This window comes from Catharus ustulatus, chromosome 5, assembly GCF_009819885.2.
Source record: "Catharus ustulatus isolate bCatUst1 chromosome 5, bCatUst1.pri.v2, whole genome shotgun sequence".
In the NCBI taxonomy this organism is placed as follows: domain Eukaryota; kingdom Metazoa; phylum Chordata; class Aves; order Passeriformes; family Turdidae; genus Catharus; species Catharus ustulatus.
Window position 1 is genome coordinate 12,465,698 of NC_046225.1, and position 22,299 is coordinate 12,487,996.

General features: G+C 39.5%; 1 protein-coding gene across 5 annotated transcripts in view; it reads right to left on the reverse strand.

Annotated features, from left to right (window-relative positions):
- DCLK2 (doublecortin like kinase 2) overlaps window positions 1-22,299 on the reverse strand; it is a 79,763-nt gene that overhangs the window by 14,020 nt on the left and 43,444 nt on the right. For 3 of the 5 annotated variants that reach the window (XR_004417940.2, XM_033060088.2, XM_033060090.2), the window contains exons 3-9: window positions 20,610-20,712; window positions 18,243-18,341; window positions 16,948-16,995; window positions 13,302-13,396; window positions 7,353-7,425; window positions 6,284-6,392; window positions 2,807-2,864 (exon numbers count right to left, since the gene is read on the reverse strand). Coding sequence is in view for 3 of the 5 variants with exons in the window: in XM_033060088.2 (XP_032915979.1) it covers window positions 2,807-2,864; window positions 6,284-6,392; window positions 7,353-7,425; window positions 13,302-13,396; window positions 16,948-16,995; window positions 18,243-18,341; window positions 20,610-20,712 (585 nt within the window). In the remaining 2 variants the exon portion in view is untranslated. The remainder of the gene's footprint in view (window positions 1-2,806; window positions 2,865-6,283; window positions 6,393-7,352; window positions 7,426-13,301; window positions 13,397-16,947; window positions 16,996-18,242; window positions 18,342-20,609; window positions 20,713-22,299) is intronic. The other 2 variants (XR_004417941.2, XM_033060089.2) reach the window with 1 other exon arrangement.

Sequence of the window (22,299 nt, forward strand, 5' to 3'; positions counted from 1 at the left end):
TCACCCCTCATCAATAGTTAACATGTTCTTGATCCTCTCCAGCCTTCACCCCTCATTTAGTGTAGGTTACTCAAGGACAGATTACCGAGGGTTTATATCCAAGGACTTTATTTTTTTAAAAAGTTGTGGAATATATTCAAGAAAAAAAATATTCTGAGTGCTTTGGTTACGGATTTTTGTGCGTTTTATATGTCTGTTCAGATTTACAATCTGCAAAATGTGTAATAGCTCAGTTAAATTGTTGTGACTCCAACAGCTTAACAGCACACAGACTGAGTTCAATTTCCCCTTCTCTGTGCTTCTGAGGAAGTAATGACTTTTGAGAACAAATTAGTTTCAAATGCCTTGCTTTCTAGAACATTTTAACACTGGAGAGCAAAAAAAAAAAAAATTACGTGTCCTTTTCACGTGAAGAATGATTTTAGTTTTCCTTTATAAATGTTGGAATGTGGACATGGTATTTAAGTTCTCTGCAAAATAAGAAAGAGTTGCTTGCATCAGACACGAGTGTCCTTCCGCCCTGACAGGGAACAAATCATGTCACTGGACTGGGAACTCATCCATGTTGAATGCACTGGTAAGGAGCATGCACTTCATGCATTTGTGAGCAGAGCATTGGGAGGAGATGTGATCCACTGTGCATGGGCAGTGACTGGAGACCTTACACCACTTCACCTTCCTTCTCCAGGCTTATTTATGGATGCACTGTGCTTTTGCCAAAGCTTTCTGTGGCTACACAGCTCAGAAACCACATGCCACGTGTGCATCTCATTTAGTGAGAGAACGGTGCTGTGGCACACAGGGGTTAAACATCACACCTTTGAAATTCACTTTGAAAGAGCAGCACTTGTCACTCTGAACAAACATATGCCTGCTCCAAGCAAAGTGCTCTGGAGAGAGAACAAAACAGACAAACAGGAAGCAATTCTGTTAAACACAATGCTGAACCTCATCACCAGACAGACGTGAACAGCCACAGCATACTAAGCCTTAGGCACGGAAGCCTGGAAATTCAAAACTAACATTAAGAGTCCAAGCAAAAACTAGAATATTATTACAGCTTTCTCAGCCTAAAGAACAGGGAACATATTAAATTTACAACTAAGGCACCATGGCTTTATCTGTGCTTTCTTGACTAAATTGCTCAGGCATAATTAATACTTAAAATAAACAGTATTTTTTTAAAAGCCTCCAGAATGTTGTTGAGCTACTGTTTAAAAATCTGTCCTCAAAACTGCTGACTAATATGTAGCTAGTTATTTCCAACCACCTCACTGTCTTGCTATGTTTTGCCATATGAAAAAAATAATAGTTCCAAAACTTGTTGTGATGTTCTCCTGGATAGTGCAATATATTTCAGTCTACATTAATATGATTTCTTTACAGAGACATTATTGTGTAATGAGCACTTAAGACACTTGTGGAAAAAAATTAGATTCAAATTTCTGAACATCCAAGATCAAGGAGCAGCAAGAAACACTTAAATCATCCAAATTTGGGCTGGATGGGTGCTTTTAGGGCAGGGCTGTGGAATTGAATGAGGAAGGAATAAACTGTAGCAAATTTTAATTATTTAATTACTTCCTTTGTTGAAATTCTTCCAGGATAATTCTGCCACTGCCCTAGGAGGTATAAACATTTTCTAACAGTCTTTAGCTATACAGATACAGGTCCTTTCAAAATAGGCAACTATGCATCCATGGGGTTGATTTATTTTTTTTTAATATATGTTTTAAAGCAAGGAGACTGATAAATAGAAAATTCCCCTAAACTCCACTGTGTAAAATAGATTATCTGTCTCCAGACCTTTCCAATTTATGACAGCTAAGCAGCTGACTCAGACAAGTAATAAAAACCATCTAAAGTTGCAAGCTGTACACATCATCCAAAAATTTTGTTTGCACTGGAATGCACTGGGTCACCCTTTCCACAGCTGAAGAAATTGCAACATTTTAATCTCAGAAAGGCAATCCTAGCACTTTTTCTTGTGGCTCCACATTTTTATGATTCCTTTCTAAATTTTCTAAATAAACCCAGAGAATATGAGGTAAAATGAAACCCTCATCTCCTAGCACCTAATGATTTAAAATCTGCACAGATAAAATGTTTCTGTTTGAGGATCTGTCTCAATAGGGAGTCATCACAGCATCACACAGCTCCTCACCACACTAAGAGGGGAGGCAGTTTTTCCTCCTTTTTAAAAATACCAATATTCAAGAAATGTGAAGGGAAAGAAGAGGTCTGACACTCTCAGATATTTCCTTGGATTACATGATATACTATTCTCCTGAAGAGACAATTTTGGGTTTTTCTGTTTAAAGTTTAAATTAAAGGAAAGTTTTCAGCACACAAGAGATCTTTGATGATAAAGCAAGGTGACACTACATAAATAGAAATAAATGGTTGTGAAAATTTCTTTTCAAATCCATGTTCTGTTTATAAAAGGAGCATGTTGAGCCACACAGAGAGAAAAATAAGAGGCAGAGTGGGATGAGGATTACATAAATAAACTTCTAGCTGCAAATTTCCTCTCTCATATTTTACACATCAAAATCATCCAATAAATTTTGGGTGCATATTAGCATTTTTTTTTGTCAGCCCAACAGAATAGGCAACAATTTGCTTTTTTCTCTATTATTTAGTAGACTGACACCCACTGCTTTTATTATTTGCTTCTTGGATACATTATCATCTTGTTAAAGAGACACTCTGAAAATAGTCAGAAAACCCAAACACACCCACCATTTATGACTAATGAGCAGCTGCTAGTGCTGCTTCTGTACACATGCAAATGCTTGTACACTACCTTCCCACAGCACTTGGCCTTGTCTATGATCTTCAGGGCAAACTCCTTTCCTGTGGATCTAAGCAAGAAAAACACCAGAGCCATTAATTAGAAAAATTTGGCATTTTCTGTAAATACCATCATAACAATGTGCTGTGGTCCATGGAGGTTGCTGGCAGAAAATTCACGGAGCAGACCTGGCTTTGGTTTTTGTTTCCTCAGCAGCATTTGTGCCTGCTGTTTCCCTGACTACCACAACCCAGCTCCCTTGGTGTATTAATCCCAGGATCCATCTGCAATTTCTTTTTTTGTGACCTGGCACAACTCTGGCACTTCTTTAAGGCAACGTGCAAGATTTGCCTTCAGCCTTCTGTCAGCTTTGTTCAACTGTTGGGCTTTGGAGATAAAATCATACATGTATATGTGTGAGGATTGATACCCCAGTAAAAAAATTCAATAGGATTCAACAGAGCTAAAATCCCATAGTCCATTGCAGACAGTCTAAAATCCTGTAGAATTTATTAGGCACTGATTTTGAGCTTTTGTATTAGAATTTTTTTTCTTAAGGAGTATTTTGTGCAATTCTACAGCAGTCATCTAAAGTCCCATGACATTTAGCAGGGTGGATCATATACAAAGTAAAAAAGGATTACTGTTTCCAGCAAATACTCTCACAGAAAGGAGTTCTTGTTTGTCTTTCATCCCTTTAAGCAATAAAAGTCTCCATTTCTTTGAAAGGGGGGACCATGAGCAGGGGAAAAAAGCAACACAATTAAATCTATTTTTTTAAACAACGAAGAAATTCTGATTTATATTATTGATGAATTAAAAATCATATGAAATTGCCGTAAGACCAAGTTGCTGCTATTTTGTGCTGCACCTACAGACCCCAGTGTGCATCAGAACACTGCTAGAAAACAGGAGGTAGATACCAAAGCCAAAGTCAGGCATGTTTTCAAACTTCCAGGGTGATTTTCACTGTGCTTTTGGCATTAGATGCAACTGGTCAAAATCAGCACCTTACAGAAGAAGGAACCGAATGAACACCTAACATTCCATTTATGCAGTATTGAAAAGCTGCAGGCGAGGATGCCTGCCCTGGAAGTGCAGCTGTATCTGCGGGGTTGTCATAGTTACAACCTGATCTGCTCTTCAGATAGAAGCCCTTATCTGAATGCTATCTGTGAAATGCCACCCTCTCGTGTTACAGACCCCATGCAAGCCCTGCTAGGAGTACAGGGTGGAAATCAAAATCACAATTTGTACTTTACACCATCCTATCACAGTGCCTGTGAACAACTGATCAGCAACATCACTCAGCAAACCTTCAGCACCCGTGCTGGGAGCAAGAGGAGTCGACACTCACACAGCAAATCCATCCAAATCCCCCTTGCAAATGTCCTCTGCTGCAGCACCCAAGGAAAAGAGGTGGATATAACCCAGAGTTTGTGTGTTCATTTACTGCACATTGTACACCAGCATTGTCTGACGGGTTTCTGGGATCCTTCTCGAGCTGTCAGTGCCCATCTGTTGGCTCATGTCTTTATACACAGACACACAGGCACAAAAGAGACCACCTTATTCTTTTCTTGTTCTTTTTGTGGAACATCCCAGCTGGTAGCTGAGTAATAGGATCCTGGCTCCTCAGCTAAGGCTTCTTAGCACAACACTATTAGAAATCAAGTATAATTAATAGGGTTTAAAAGAGAAGCATTTATGGTTGGCATTTCCTCTTTCATCATTATTATTAGCAACTGTTGTATTCTTTTTTTACCTTAAATTAATTTAATAATGTTGCACTAAAGATTTGATCACGTACAAAACTATATCTTGAAGTGTTACAATTTTTAAATTTTTATGATTTAAAAAATTTTTATAATTGGAGGGTTGTTTTTCTTGTCCAGTTTCCTCATTCCAAAAAGCACAGATGACATTCATTGACTTAGGAGCCCTTGTCCCATTTCCAGTGGATTTAAGTGATTTCCAAAACGCAGAGCTTATATTTCTGATAATAAATATGTTATCTTGTGCTTTTAATCTGCTCTCTTTCATGGGTGAGGAGAAGGGCAGTGGAAAACAAAGGAGATGGTGTAGGGGGTGTCTGGGATCACCTGGCTGGGACGTAAGCACTGATGAGTTCCTCTGTGGGCAATGATGAGAAATTATTGGATCAGTAGTCCTGGCTCTTGTGGGAGATTTCAATTCTCCCAAACATTAAATGGCAGAGAACCAGCTTGGCTGAGCAGGGAACTCCTTGTGGTGCCTCAAGAGGATCTTGGGAGAGGGAGAGGCCCCTTTAGAGCTGAAACTGGCCACTGCTGAGTCAGACAACAAGGCTTTTTAAGTGTGTCAATAGCTGAGGGAGCTCAAAAGAAAACACTGGAACTTGCTGAAGACTGTCACCTGACTAAGAGACATGAAGATAAAGCAAAGGCATGGAATGCTTGTTTTGTTTGCCTCAGTCTTTAGTGCCACTGATAGAAGTTGGGCTGCCCAGTCTCCTGACCAGAGGCTGGGACACCACGAGGGTGGGACAGTGACCTTCCATTTGCTGACACTGAATTTCCAAGGGCATGATGGAAGACCCAGGAGCTACAGACCTGTTAATCCAGCCTCAGTTCTGGAATGAGATGTTTCCATTCAGAATTCTTTTTCTTTCAATTGAACTAAAACCAGCAGATGAGGATCAAATAATAGACTGTTTCTCTAACATTTATGTTTTTCACAGTCATTTGCTGAGTTTTCCCAATATTTATGTACAAGTTGGAAATTCCTCATAATATTTAAGAAACTGACACAACCCTCAGGTTGGTGAAGATAGCAGAAGGTGGTTCTAAAAAAAAAATACACTGAGAAAGTGACAGCCAAATCATCTGTTATGTTTGCACTGGCAGCAAAGTGTGACACAAAGCTTGCAGAGGAAGAGCAGCAGCTCTGCACAGGTCTGCAGAGGTATCCTGCCTACCCCACAGGGAATCAGGCACATTTTGGGCATATTGGAGAGTTCATTTGAAGTGTCTGGCTCCTGTGCACCACAAAACAAGCCCAAGGGAGCCACCAGCACAGTTGATAGCCAACAGCTGCATGTCTTTAAAGCCCACAGAATAATGGAAGCTGTGAAACGTCACATCAGCAGCAGGCAGTGGGGACACCACAGCAGCAGAATTGCTGAGGCAGAAGGGGAGGGTCTCTCCAACTCTGTTTAGATGCCACACAGAATTTCCTGTCATCCACAACCATCTGTAGTGAGAGACTTGAGGAGCTGTGGGGTTTCCTGAGGAGGCACCACGGGAAGGTGATGCCTCCTTTAGTTTGTGGGATAAAAAGCCATGGCTCTCTGCTGCTCTTGTATCCCTCTGCTATGCCTGTTTCTCTTGATGTCTGTGCATATTTTTGCAACTGCTCTTCACTTTCATCTCATTTTCTGGGAAATTGTGTTAATGCACAGGGCTTTATGCAGCACAATAAACAGCAGGACTGAAGAGTTTCCTGGCTCACCGTTCCACGCACTCCTTCACAACAGCAAAGTTGCCATCACCAATCACCTTCCCCACTTTATACTTCTCAAGAATGGTAGATGACCCTGAGAACTTGTTTCCATTCAAGCCTGTAAAAAAATATAGAAGTCAATAATGCAAGCTGAAGAGAAGTGTCAGCAGGATGCACTATATTCCCAAGGGGCCCCACAGATACAAAAAAGTCACAAATGCCAAGCAAAACTTGAAAGCAAGTTGTTTGCTCCACTGCAATTGCCCTGGTTTTATCTCAAGTGTAAAGAACAAGATGAACCTAAAGTTATTTGACCTTTGAACACACAAATAAGTCTCTTGCTATGTTTTTGTATAGGCATATTCTAAAAGTAATGAATGTGGTTAGAAGTTCTTCATCTAAAATTTTCTGACCTCAAATTACTTTTTTTTTGCAAACTCAAAGCAAAAGTGCAAGTAAGATTAGATTAAGCTCCAATGCATATAAAAGACCCAAAAAGTTTTATCTGCTGAATTCCTTCAAGTTCTTATAGGTGCTCCTAAAGCATCCAAAATGCAAGTTATTTTGATAGATGCTTATTTCAGCATTTTTAAAATAAAAAGCATTGCTCCAACATGAAATTTAAAAATATTTTAAAATAATTGACATTGTTTAAAGAGATGAGGAATGAAAGGTTTAAGTTTAGCTAAGGTCAGTTGATTTGGCTGCTGGTTCTACCTGAAGCACAATGAATTTTTGAGGAGGGTTCCTCTTTCAATCCAGCCACAAACACATTTCTGGTGATAATGCAGGTCGTGTTCAAAATCAGCCAAATTCCTAACAGTGACTATTGAAGAGCAAGATCCAGTAATATGCTACCACTGGACCAAAAAAAATAGTAACAAAATTTGTTTCCTAACTTTACTGCCTTGATGTATAAATTATGCTAAAATTTTTTTCCAAGGTGAATCAACAAGGTAACAAACATCTCCAAACAGAAAATGATTTGGAGTGATCAGAAACCATCCAGAAGTGCTAATGCAAGTGTCACCTACAGCAAAACTCTGGCAAGCACTGCCTGCAGGTATTGGTGTCCTACCTTCGGGGCTCTGGCAACGGAGCGGGTCAGGTGCGCCATTCACGTTAGAAGAAGATCCACCATGTGGGGAGATCTGTGGAAGTGCACAAGAACTTCTCATTGCTGATGGTAATCACAAGAAAGAGCCATACAAAAAAGCAGCAAAGTTGAATAATAAAAAAAAAACAAACAACCCACTGAGTCGGTTTACTTTTCTACTCCCATCTTATTTTCGTTCTTGCTTTCTCAAAGTTCATCATCATTGTCACTTGTGCCAATCTAAGGTTCAGCCACAACATTTCTACTTACACAAGCAGTTGAACAGGTTTCAGTAAAGAAAAGTCCTTTCAGCTGCACTTACAATTTTAGCCTAGGTGGCCAGGTACATCTATGATAATCAGATTTATTTAGCCACCTAATGGGCTATATTCTAGGTTATTATAGATGTGAAGATTTATGACACCTACAAGCATTTCAAATTAGATGTCTGATATGTATCCAGACATAGATCCAGTCTTAGTAACTGTGACACTGTAAACAAATATCTAAATTATTTTCAAGCATGACAGCTGAAGAAAACAGATTTTCCTGCACTAACAGCTTAATTGGTACTGGATCTGAAACTTCATGATTCTACTTTAAGTCATCCTGTCATACTGCCCAGGGATGGTTAGGTTTTATTTTGAAAAGGGGTGGAGGCATAGGAATGAATGCCATAAATAGTAAAATATACTGGATATGTTCTGTGCACCACTTTTATAAGCTCTCCCATTAGAGTTATGTATAGGGATGCTGCATGAAATTAAAATAAAGTTTAGATCATTCCCCTTCCTCTGTGCAACATTTCTTGCTGTTCTGTGAAGTTCCAGATCTTGTTTTCTTCATGGGCTATTATGGCAGTTTTCAGCACTCACCACAGGAAGGATTAAAATGCTTCTCTGCCTTAAGCTCAGTGTCTGTTGAAATGGCTTTTCGAGACACCGGGAATGCAAATGCAGCATTTTGCCTTTTAGCTGACATTGTCTGGTTACACTGCTGAATATTTTAAATCATTAACACTATTGTCAGGGAAAGAACTGAACTGACAGATAGGGATATTGTCTAAAGGCTCATGAAATGCTAATGAATGCTTAAGTTTCTAGTGGCAGCTGAGCTGCCAAATCAGCTAAAGGTACAGCAGCTAGAAGCTGTACAACTTAATTTTGCAGAGCCCCTGAAACAGCGAAGTTTACCAGCATTTGGCACAGAAGTAGCATCAAACAGCAAGCAAGCAGCTACTGCCCTGCTCCTTGCTAATAACTTAAACCCAGGCTCTGTTAATGCTGCTGTCTTTCTGAGTTATCTGGCTATTTAACAGGGATTAGGAGCAAGGACGTTTGGGTTAAATGACATTTGTACAAAATCATGAGCCAGTCTCTTAACCAGTCAGCCACATTTACTTCAAGCATGAAGCAGGGATAACAGAACAGACCATGGCCAAGTATTACTCATCAGCCTAAAATATTAGTAATCTATTTTGGGTTTTCAGTGAGTGACAATATATGGGAACATCTAGCCCACATTTCCAACTTCCTTCAGTCTTGTAATCAGGGCACAGCATGACGGGGCACATTCCTTCTTGCCACAAGAAGGAAGTAAACATTAACAGGAAAAAAAGCTAAAATGACTACAAAAATAAAATAAAATTAGTGCTGCCATTGTGGCTTAGGAGTTAGATCAGAATCTGAAATGGCAGGTTTTACCTTAGCTCTGCCACAGTTCCACAGCTGGTGGGATTTTATTTTCTATGTCATTACAGGGAGGAAGGATCCACAGATACAAACCCATAATATTTTGCAGTAGAATGGTACCTGGCTAGCAAACCTCTGCAGTCAGGATTAGACTGCCCATGATGTGAATGTTTGTGGAAACATTTGGAGATTATTTTCATATTGAAAGAATACCTGACTCCAACAGCTACATGGGATGGTGGTGAATCTAAATGTGGAGTATGAATATTTTAGTGAAAAGTGAATTAACTTTGCAGAAGTATACTCTGAAATCTGGGGACACTTTGGTTATGCCATTGTAATTCATCCTGAATGGCTGTAGTAAGAAGGGACTGAAAGACATTCTGAACATAAATAAAATGTTGTTTATCTAATCAGCGTTTCATAGGGATATAGTGAATATTTATTATTATAATGCTTAATAGTAACATAATGTGTAAAAAACATAAACTTAGTATTTTTTTAAGTGACCCTTAAACATGAACTTCAAATTCACCTGATGCATCACTTAAAGAATCCCTCTATGAGCTGCTGTGGCCCTGTGTCACTGGGCTGGATAATCACATGTAAAGAATCTTTACATACAACTACACACAAAGCACATGGGTACAACACTGAAGAGATTAAAACCCTTGATGAAGAGAGGCACTAATCCTTCAAATCACTTAAGCACATGTTTAACTTTAAGTACATTAACATCCTCATTGAAGCAAAGGGGACTACTCAGTAGCTGAAAGTTAAGCAAGTACTTAAGTTATTTGTTGGATCGGGTTCTAATGCCCTTTCACTTTGGTCATTTGGTCCATCAATTGCAAAAGTAAGGACCAAAACAAATTCAAACACAAAGCTATTTAGTATAATTCTGAGTCTATGAAAGGCTTCAACTGTAAAGCCTCTTTATTTGAATGATTTTATTTTCTTTTTAAAAAGATTGCAAGGCTTTGCAGTCCTTAATTTCAAGGAGGACAACAAAGCAATCCAAGTAAGCGTAAGGAAGGTATGGCACCACTTTCCAAAGTTCCACCAATTTCCCAATTTAATTTAGTCTCTGGATGATTTCTATGGTACAATGTGTGCAGAAAAACAAGGTGCACTGGAAGAGCTAAGAGTCAAATCACCCCAACAGAATTGCACAGAAATGCACGCTCAGAACCAATTTAAACCTTCCCACTGCCTACAGAACAGCAAAAGAACTCCTCTTGGTCAGCTGTCCTGTGACACCATTACCATTACTATTAACCCATGCACAGATTTTATCTCCATGGGAATTCAACAAAAAGATAAGGAACTCAGCACATTTGATCACAAGAGAACACTGTACAGAGCAGTCATTTACTTCATGCCCATACTTGTTAACTTTTAAATCTAAATCTTCACATTGAAGCCTCTGCTAAGTCAAATGTTGAGTTACAAATAGTACTGGGATGTTAAAAATAAACAGCCTGAATAAGAATATATAGGGTATTGGGTGCACAGTATCCACATTTGTCACTTACTGGAATAAAGGCTTTTATTTGGGTTTGCAGGGAAATTCCGTCGTGTTTACTATTATTAAGACACAGCTGCAATTCCTGACTTCAATATAACCTCAGAGTCCAGTATTTCAAACACTTCTGCAAGCCTGGGATGCTGGACTTACTGCATGTTCTGAACAATTAATAGCACAAGGGCACTCTGGTTGGAAGAGCCAGAAAGGACAGAAGGAAAGCCCTTCCTTCAAAGATAAACTGTTCACAAGGAGTCTTTCCTGGGAGGAATTTTCTGTGCCCAAACATACCACTCCTAACAAAGAGTTGTTGAAGCAGAAGGAATCCTTGGGGACTTTTCTTTAAAGGAAAAGTGGCCTTCAGAGAATATAAGATTCAGTGTCTGACACTGAGAAGAAATTGCTGCTGCAATCAGAATTTTTCAAGCTGGCTGCCTTGATGACTAGCACTATCACTTATGCTCTACATTGACTGTTAAACTACAAAAAGCTTTGCAAGGTTCTAATCTATAGTAAAATATTTTACTTTGCTCTGGCTTTTCAAATAAAACAGTTTTTATAGTGCAGTTCAAGTGCAGCTGCTCTGATGCTCTGCTCTTTACAGGAAACAGAAACATCAACCCTGATTTTTTCCCCTTTTTTATGCTGCCTCAAGCTTATACAAAACCATTATTCAGTCCTGCTGTTTCATCCTCTACAAAAACAAACATATATGATTTGTACACAAAAAAATCACTCAAAATATTGAACTCCCACAGACAGAAAACTCTAAATACACCTTATTCTGTCACTGACATGGTATTTATATCTAAATTTTCATTCAGCTTCTTACTTATACAACTGCAGGAAGCCAGACTTCTTGTCTGTGCAGCAATGCAGTCCTAGCAACAAGGAACTATTAAATAACAGGGAAAAGCAATAATCTCCAAATAATAAAATTGTTCCCTGCTTCCCCCTTTCTTCTCATCAGAGTAACAAAAACACTCCAATTTCATAAGTAGGGGTATGAATTTCTTTAAATAATCCGGTTTTGCATAAACCTATACCTCCCTGTTACTGGCTTTCTACTTCCCCAGACAGTCCTTGCTACTAAAACCTAGCTGAGAAAGAAATGTGACTGAACAGCACACTTGATCCTTTTGGAATTCCCCTTTGGATTCACCAGATAACTTTCCCTATCTTTAGTCTCAGCTAAACACAGCTGGGACACTCCTGCTAAACAGATGCATCCTAAAAGGGTAAAAGAAGAGGTACTTACTACCTCAGTAACACATCAGGTGCTTAATTTGGTTTTGCTGTTTTCTTTGGTCATGTGAGGCTGCATTATTTGGCACGAAAACCCATTAGTACCCAGCACCAAATAAATTCCAAACTGGAAAAGTACAGCAGCCTACTTGAGTGAAAGTGAATGGGAAAGGGGACATGCTCACTTTGGTGAGAACTGCTTGTTGCTACCAGAATTTCCTCTGCCTTAATGGAGCTTTAATCAGCTAAAAGCAGTGGTGGAAAAAAACAAGGCAAATGATCTCATTTCTAAACTTGTAATGTCATTAAAGAAAGACCAAAGGACATTTGTTAAATATAATGCAGACCAGCTGAGAGCCTCAAGCCCAGTGATTCTGGTGTCCTCTACTGTGAGCTCCACAGAGAGGCTGTCCAGACAGATTTTAAGACACACAGTTCTAATTTTGCATGTCAGAATTATTATTGCTCTTGAAAATTATTTAACCAAACAGCTACAAATATAATTAAAAATTAATTTTAAAAACTGAACAATTAAACAAACACATTAAAAGAATCAAGATCCTTTGTCAGAATTATCACAGCAGTCTGGCAGAAACCAGTGGCACACTCCTTGCAAAACAAGACTTGATAACAATTAGCATGTCAAAACCCAAATGGGAGCACTATTCAAATCACGTCCTTTAGCCAGCCTCCTAATGGAAAAACAGTTTTCCATAGAATTATGCAGCCTCTTCACAAGTGCTGTGTTCACCAATAGGAGCTATTACTTGATCAGAATAATCAGTGCAAACCATCCAGTCTGCTTCCAGAAGGCTGCAATTGATGATTCCATAAGAAAATTCCCCTTGAAAGGACAGCTGCACAAATGCAGCAGTCAGATGCTCCACTGTACTCCAGACTGTTCCTTTGATTTCCCTGAGCCAAAGGCACAGAGCAGCCTCCAAAAACTGCAAGTGCAGCCAGTTCTGAAGCAGCAGAGGAAGAGAAATCTCTGGGTGCAACACAGAAAAATCTGCCAGACATCAGGCTGCTCCCAGAGGAAGCCCTCAAAGGCTTCCAGGCAGGGGACTGGATTGAGGGGTGAAATTGGTGCCAGAGAGAAATAATTCTGCTCTAGATGCAACTTTGGCAATGCTACAGACTACAAGCTATTGAAAAGACAATATTACATTTATATAAGCTACAGGGATACAAATTGCTTGGAGGATTTCTGCAGCTCACAGAACAATGGGAAATTTGGAGGACTAAGTGGTGCATTCAAGCCAGCATCACACTCTGCCTTTCCCAAGCTGAGTGTTCCACCCAGACAAAACACAGAAATCTTAATTCAGAGCTCTCCTCCATATGAGCAAAAACCATACTTGCAAGGCTACCCTCCCAAAATGATAGCTTTTTATTTTCCCTTCAGCACCAGTGTCATACAGTCAATGAATAATGGAATTTAGGGGGTTTGATGGTTCTTGCACTTACCTTGAGTCCACGAAAGCTGCCTGGGCTTGTTGGCGAAGAACTGGAGGACTTTGTAGATTTTGGGGTGGACAACTGACTGCTTGGGGTTCCATTAACTGGCCAAAGCAATAAAAGTGAACAAATGAAAGAAAAGGTGAATAAAAATCAAACGTGATCACTGAAGTCTGCAAACAAAGACCAAAACAGACTCCTCAGCATTTAGGAATAAATGATACATTTCCATGTCACAAAACTGCACCCTGAAAGCTCATGTGGCTGGATATGGGATCAAGGAGACACACAAATATTGCATTGTCATTGCAGAGATTAAAAAGGCCCATCCTGTCCTTTGCCAGGGCAAGAGTTTTGGGCACAGAAACAAACAAAGAAAAAAAAAGCCACAGCCTTTAAAAATTACATAATAAATTGTGATATCACACTATAAAAATTATAGAAATAAAATTTTTCTAAGGCTATTTGACCCTCCTCTCCAGTTTGGATCAAGGCCTTACTTTCTAGGTAGAATGTTTCACAGAACATGAGTTTGTTTGTTTTTTCCTAAGAAAAACAAACAAACAAGAAGAATTAACTGCTTGCATGACAGAAAACTCTAGCAGCAGTTCAGAAAATATTGATTTAGGGGAAAGAACCTTAACAAGAGAAAAGCTAGTAGGTTGCTTTTGAGCTCCCAAAAGTACAAGTGTTTTTGAAAACATACAGTACCCTCCCTCTTGACTTAAAGAATTCATTTATTTTAAGTCCAGATTTTTAGACAGGCCTCATAAACATCTGTTATCTCTCTGGTGTATGGAAGATAACTTAGGCCAGCCCTTGTATTTCTCTGAAAAGAACAAACTGATGAATTTCATTATGCAGGGAGAACAGCACACTGTCCATCAGACACAAATATGATGCAATGTAATATGATGAGACATCATTTCTTTCTAGCTGATCTTCATTTTTTGAGGGAGAGAAAAATGCTGGGCAGAAATGTAAAAATGCTTCATAGCACAGTGATGAATTATTTTTCCAGAAAGGAAAGACAACCCTGGTAAACAGAAACTGATCTTCAAATTAAATAACAGCTACACCTGCACAATTCCTTTACATAATCAGGTGTGTCACGGGTTATGCACCACTTCTGAACCTATTGGATTTATTTTATAAGTGTCCATTGATGCAGCACACTAACATTATCTGTGTATGGGAGATACCTTTCAAGGACTATTTTTCCAACCTGGGAATCCATCTGCCTCTAGGCCAGGCTGACTGCACTGCAACTTCCACAAATCCCTGTTTTTCACAAAAACCTCCTTCTGTGTTGTATGATGCTAAGATATAAGTAATTGGTGTTTAGCTGCACAATAAGTCTGTCTTGAAATCTGATAACTTGGATTTATATTCCCAGTTCTATTACAGGACCTAGACCTCAGCATTTTCTTTTAAAAGTATTCAGTGTATTTAGGATATTTTCATCTTCATTTCAATGATGCTTGCCTGTAAGAAAAGTAGATGATTTTGAGAAGCTGAAAACATCTAAGAGTACACTACTCTCCTGTAGACTTTGACAATTTGTCCTGGATAACCTGGCATACCAATGCATCCATGTTTTAGAAAGAATTTGCAAGGATGACAATGACAAGGGCTAGTGACTGCAATCTTACTATTTTCTGCTTCTTGGATGGCCAAAAATGAGATACTTCAGTAGAAGAGTTTGCTTCCAATGACAAACTATTACCACAGGAGGAAAATCTTTTGTTTGTTTGTCCAAAGTTCTTCTATACAGCTCACAGTTTCCTGGACATGACCACTGTAAGGCATCCCTATCTAAGTTACTTATCTAAGTTACATCCTCTTTAGGCATTGACAGAACCACTAAATTATTCCAGTGAAACTGGCTGGTTAACATAACATTCTTCCCTCCCAAAACTGCCTAAGGAAGAAGAGCCCAGCTTACACTGACAGTACTGCAGCTCTTTGCTAACATCTCAGCCATCCTTGGTGGAGAAGGGAGGTGCTCTGAGCACCCAGATGACACCCAGAAATCCCTTCCAAATTCTGTCCTTCCATAATTCTAGAGCACACAGTTCATTCAGCTGAGGATCCTGTTGGAAGGAGCTGTCTGCAGGTTCCTCTGCAGTGCCTTTGGAGATCCACTGCACATGAGCTGCTGAGCAACCCCAACAACAGCAACAGCTGGACCTGGCCCTGTCCAGATGTAAAGATTTTGCACTTACAGGGAGTCAGCCAAATGATTGCACTGGTTCTGGCTGGGGTGCCACTAATTTTCTTCACAGCAGCAAGCACAGGGCTAGTTGGGATGTGCTGGGGAGTGCTGCTAACACAGGGATGTTTCTGGGATTGCTGAGCACAGCATCGAGGCCTCTTCTGCTCCTCGTGAGCTGGGAGGGGACACAGGAGGAGCGGCTGACCCCAGCTGATCCAAGGAGCATTGCAGACCATACAGCATCATGCTCAGCAATAAAGGCAGGGAATGCTGGCAGAGGGGACACTGCTTGGGGGCAGGATGGCATCACTCAGCTGCTCATCCACATCACTTGTCTCAGGTTTTATTTCTCTCTCTCTGTTATTTTCATTGCAGCATTGTTGCTGCTACTGCTATTGTTGCTTCAGTTATTAAACCACTCATATCTCAACCCATGAATTTTCTCACTTCCACCCTTCCAATTAATTTCCTTCATCCTGCTGCAGCAGAGAAGTCAGGAGTGCCTGTGTGGTGCTTGCTGCTGGCTGAGGTTGAACCATGACACTGCTATTTCAGACAGCAGCTTTTTTTTTTCCCCCTCATTCAATAACCCAACAATCTGCATTGGCACAAATCTGTGTGCTGCTGTTGATTTGCTGGTCATTCCCTGTGCATGCCAAACTTACCTTTTAAATCTATTTTCTAAGCATAAATTCTTTTGAGGTTTCTTTCCACATGAGCACCAGTCTGAATACACAGAAAAAAACCCCAAAGCTTTTCTGTCATTCTGAAGTAGTACATGTTAGGCTACGTGTTTGGCACACTGGAATGTGTAATACTTAAAAATCTATGAATGACTTCTAAACTTTTAACTTCTAGTATAATCCAAAAATTCAATGTATTTGGTAATCAATTTGCTTGTTACTTGTTTCACAAAGGCTTTGACTTTAAGCTGTAAGTTCAGCGATTTCTCAGGTATTTTTAGAATTTACAGTGAAATAATACAAGAAAACAAAGAAAAATAAGATATTTCACATAAAATTGAAACACATGAGATGGTTTTGCACTGCTTTTTTTTTCTGTAATTCTCACACCTGTCTTTTTTCTGGCTGAAATTTTCTATTATAACATGCTTTAGAATAAACATACAAATGTATTGCTCCTCAGAATGCTCCTCTACTTGCAGTCAAATTATACCTTTAAAAATTTAACACCATTATCAGATGTCCAGCAACTGAAAAGCATTATTTCACTGAAATTATCTATCTCAGAAAAAAAAAAAACCAAAAAAAACCAAAAAAAAAACCCAACAAAAACCCAACATCCATTATGTCTCTGTTTCATCCAATGCAAAATGTGTTTCAAGCTTGAAAATACTCACAAATACAGCACCAAAACCACAGGTAAATGGAGAGGGAGGAGACACACTAGTGATATACAGCCATAATAGTAATGGCTCACCTGGGGACTTTGCTGAAGAATGAGCACTGGAGTGGCCACCCCTCTTTACTGTACTCATATATTTGACACAAAGGAAAAAGACATTAAGGAAAGAAGTTATTAAACAGCTCTGAACATGCACAGAAGGAAGAAGGGTAAATAAAAGATAAGTAAAGACTACATGTAAAAAAAAAAAAGAAGGCAAGTAAATAGAAGGATAAATGCCAGACACTTTGCATACATTTTTCAAATTAACTAAACCAAAGAGGGTCTAAGTAGAAATAAGTATGGAAATGACAGCACTGATATCTAAATACTTTGCATAAAATTCTCTGCTGATAGATGTGCTACATGATCTCTTTGGAGGTAACAGAACTGCATGAAATGTAGATCAGTTGCAAAACTTGCCCTTCATGATACATTTTGCTGCAATCCTTCTTTGAAGCTTCCCTGTTAAGCATTAAACCTTTATAAACAGATTATTAATATTCCAATTTGAAAAAACCCAAAGACAAATTGACTTTACCCAGCATCAATTAAGCAAAACAAATGTGGAGATGAGAATATGGAACATGTCACAGTTTTGAATACACACAGTAGCTTACATTTATAGTTACATTCAAAAAAGAGCATCACATGTTTGCATATTCAATAGTTGGATTTCAGGGGAAAAATAAGTATTTAGAAATTAAATAGAGAGGTTAAATTTAAAAAAAAAACCCAAGTTTCTCCCTTTTTTTACATAAAAGACTCAATGGTTGGAACATATGCTGTTCAGCCAAACTGGTGGCAAAATCAGTGTGAAAACCTTTCTTTGAAATAAGAAGCACAAGAAGAAAAATTGTCTATTAATGGGCAATCAGTGCAGTACATTTGAAACTGCTTGAAGCAGCAAAGGCCTGCATTTCTGACAATATTTGGCTGATACAGGAGAAACCTTTCTAATTCAAAATTTAAGAGTATACTCTAGTCCAATGAACATGAATTTAACCACTTATATAACCCTGCAGTTAATAGTTTTCAGCTAAATCAGGTGCCATGCTGAAAATATATCCCAAGTGCACAATTAGCACAAATTACTTCAGTGTTCATAAACTGAAACTACTTGTGCCTGTAATTAAAAAATAGAATCCATGTTTCTTCCTAGGATTTTTTTTTAAAAATGCAAATTTCTTTTAGATTCGTATTAAATCTCTTAGACAAAGTAAAAAAAGGGTTTTTTTCCCCCTTGTATTACAGACAGAACCAACAGGTTTTTTCACCCTGTTAAAAACAAATGAATTTAGGTGTGTTTGATGTGCTCAGTACATCAGTACCTGAGGCAGGGGATTTGCTCCGGCGCGAGGGTCCCGGACTCTTGGATGCAGCGTGCCTCATGGCAGAGGAGCGGGAGTAAGACTTCATAACACGACATTCTACAAAGCAAGCAAACTCTGTCATGGCTTTGGACAACAGCTGAGTGCACAGCTCCCTCCACACACCACTCCCTGCTCTCCAGAAAATGACCAGCACTTCCTGAACATCTTTGCCCAGCTGAGTCAAACGGGTTTGTAAGAGCATCTCACAACTCTGACCTAAAAATCTGTTTGAGGTACTCAATACTTCCTGTGACATTCTGCAGACAATATTTCTTCATGTCTTGAGGCTGGGTTATTACTACAGGTCCAGTTTGCACATATGCTGATGCCAAGGTTCTTGCTGTAATGGCAATTCCATACAGGGCAGCTGCACAGCCAGCACTATTTCCCTTCTTTTTCAAGAAACTGATGCTGTGACCAATTTTTGAACGGGTGAAAAATGCCTATTGTTTCCAGAAGGCTGAAACAATAGATTACTGTCATTTACCATCAGCTACATATCATTAAATAATAACCTCAATGGGAAAGGAATCAATGAGCACACATGCATCGACATTTTGGAAACATTTTAATTCCTACGGTTAGCATCGTTAGCAAATCGCTGCAAATGGAATCATAAATTTCTCTCCTGATGCCAATGTCATCATAAAAAAGTAAGTTGAGCTGCATGCCCTGCCAGCCTGTACATAACCTGCTGTTACCCATAAAGACCCCCAGAGCTATTAGAGGGAGCAGGATCACCAAAGCTGAAGAGATAAAGGAAAGAAAGAGATAAAGGCAAGGAAATGAGCTCAACTTGTCTGTGCCATGTGTAATGGCAACAGCAAATTTACAGACTTAAAATCTGCTTGGGAAATTAGGATTATGCCCAGACTGGGATTTGCATTGTGAGTCAATACAACCACACTCTTCCTTTCCTTCATAAGAATAAAGTAATTTTTCAGCTGCTAACTATGTTTAAAAACGCCCTTTTGGTCACCCCCACACTAAGTGACTCAACATAATCGAGCAGTTCTGGAAAAGCAGCTCCCTAGCAAGAACAGCAGAATGGGAGGCAGCTGAATCCTCCATCCCAAATGTACAGGCCAGTGGGTAGATACACACCTGGACTTCTTGCAGCAACTGAGCATTTTGTAATGAAATAATGATGTAGAAATTACAGGAACAGCAGGTGCTGTTGTTTTTGTTAAAGAAAAAAATTTAAATCCTTCATTCCCAACCTGAAGCTCCTCTGGAATAACCTGATTATTCTTGCCAGGGCAAGGTTTATTTACCAGAGAATAATTTTTTCATAATAGAAAAACAGGGTGTTTCTACAGCTCGAACAATAAAGACAGAAAAAACCCCTGTGTCTAGTAAGACCTTTAGTGATATAGCAATAGGAATGGTTTTAAACAAAAAAAAAAACAACTTGTAGATTCAGATTAAATATAAGGAATTAATTTTTTATTGTGCAAGAGGTGAAATACTAGAATAGGGTGTCTAGACTAGATGTCTCACCCCAGAAAACATTCAAGGTCAGGTTCAATGGAGCTCTGAGCATGCTGATTTTTTTTTTTTTTAAGGTCTCCCGGGTCTTGCCAGAGGTTGGACCACATAGTCCCTTTAAAGTCCTTTCCAACCCAACCCATTCTACAGTTCCATGAACATGGAGGAAAAAAAAACAACTTAGTCATGATTTGATATTCCAAGAAGTTCCAAAACTCTCTGGTAGAGGATTGCTTTTTCCTTGAACTTACATTACAAAGTTTTCCTTTGCAGAAACACAACTTTCATAAACAAGTTCAGTTCATGATCTGCCCAAGGCAGACAGCAGGGGCACAGAATCCCAGTTTGTCTCACCTCCTTCCCTATCCAACATCCCCTATAACCTCAAAATACACACAAGGCCAACACTTGGCCTATATCAGACAAGACTGGAGTGTGTGAATTGTCTGGCAGGGAATGAGCGTGGCTACATAGAAGATTTTTCAAAAATCCCATGAAGAAATCAATGTGGAAATTATCTTATAGCCACAGATGCCAAAAGTGAACATCTTTAACAGATTTTAGATTCATTAGATTCATGACTGAATGTTTTACCATTTGATTCTGCTTTTCATGTAACTTCAGAAACAGTGTCTGTTTTGCAGGAAATTGGATCAGGTTTGTTGGTGCATTTTACCAGGCTCACAGAATCCAGACAATGGCTTGAAAAAACATTTTTATCCATAGGAAAACATCCTCCCGTGTGTATTTTCCTGAATCACGCCATTCTTGAGGGCTGACCAGGGGAATGGGGTGGAGGATTTCCTCCTGCAGGGGGTTCAGCGTGTGCATTCTTACCACTGTGATCCAGGACGAAGTCGTCCTGGGCGTAGCGGAACTTGTCCGGCCCGCACGCGATGAAGACATCGTCATCTCCAAAGAAGTCCTGCAAGCACGTCACCTGGGCAGCAAAACAAACACAGGCTTGGGGTACTCTCAAAACTAAACTTTGAGTTAGACAGCACCAATAATGTTTGGCTTTAGCTTCTCACAGTGGTACTGTAATGTTCATTTGCAATGACACAGGCACTCCAGCTCCTCGGTACTTCAGCCCTCTAGCAGTGCAGGAAACATCAGGGCCAAGAATGCAAAATATGACTGCCCCTTACCTCCAAAAACTCCTACATTTAGCACCTCTAGTTTTGCTTATAGTTACATAAGCACACTGATGACTTTTGCCTTTAACTACACACACATTGCTTTGACAGGAACATCTAAAACACTATTCAAATATCAAAGCTTCTCGTATTAAGAATACATTAATTGCCTGTGGGAAGATCTGTAGACTTAAAGTGATTGCCTCTGTAAATTGTTTTTTTTATGTTCTGAGGCATTTAATTTCCATGTTTTAATGTCCTGCGAAAAAACCAATAAATTCCCCTTTTTATTAAAAGGCATTTCATATTTAAGAAAATAAAGAAATAGAGTCCCTTCCATGCTCTTTGCAGTTGTCTGTTCTTAATTATGTGAGTAATGATGCTACTCAGACAGATATCCAAGTAACGTATGTCAAGAAGGATGAGGATATCAGAAAGAAAAGATGGTTTAGATATTCCTTAAAAACCACAAAACCTGTCCTTAAAAGTCAATAAAAAACACCTTGTGAAGGGGCAAGTGTCTGCCTTAAAAACAGCTAAAATCAAAAAAGCACAACAAGAAAATCCACTGAGGTCATTCTAATTCCCTTCTGAGGGTAACAAGTGTTTGCAGGCAGCAAGTTATTTTCTTAGATGTAAACAGATTAAAATTTCAATGTATAGTTGTTTCCCCTTTTCTTAACACTGCATGCCCACGTGAAATTTAGAAGTAAAAGTTAGAATGATTTGGTAAAGCCATGAAACCAAAGCAGTAATACAAAAATCTGCTTTTAGAGAAACCAGTTTTTTTCCTTCCCCAATACCTGTCAGGACCATTTGCATACTCCACCCACCGTGATAACACTGAACATTGGCAGAGGCAGGAAGGGGTCCCTGGTGCCTGCAGTATCCCAGGAATGCCAGTGGCCCCAGCTCTCTGCAGGAGCTCCAGCACAGGGCATTCCCCACCATGCAGTTGTCCTGGCAGCTCCCCCAGGAGAGCAGCAGCATCCTCAGCTCACAGCATCCAGCTTTGTGTCACTGTGCTGTGCAGCCATAGGGCCACGGCCAGCACCAAAATCCTTCCATTGTCACCTTACTGATGCAATGACAGCTTGCTCTCACTGATGGGGGACATTTACAGCCCTGCCTGAAACTGCTGCTTTCAGTTAACCAGAGGCACCAACAACTGGATTCAAAAGGCTGCACAAATTTAAGAGAAGTTTTGCTAACTTGGGATTTATTCCTCTCTGCTTAATAACCAAGAGGACTCATCCTCATTTCCACAGAATTCAGGAATCCAGCAACCAAGCCAAGAGGCAAAGCTGTGAGAAAGCTCCAGAACACACCACACACACCCAGAGCACAGCAGGGCATGGGCAGAGATGAGTGAGGTGCAAGCTCACACCTGA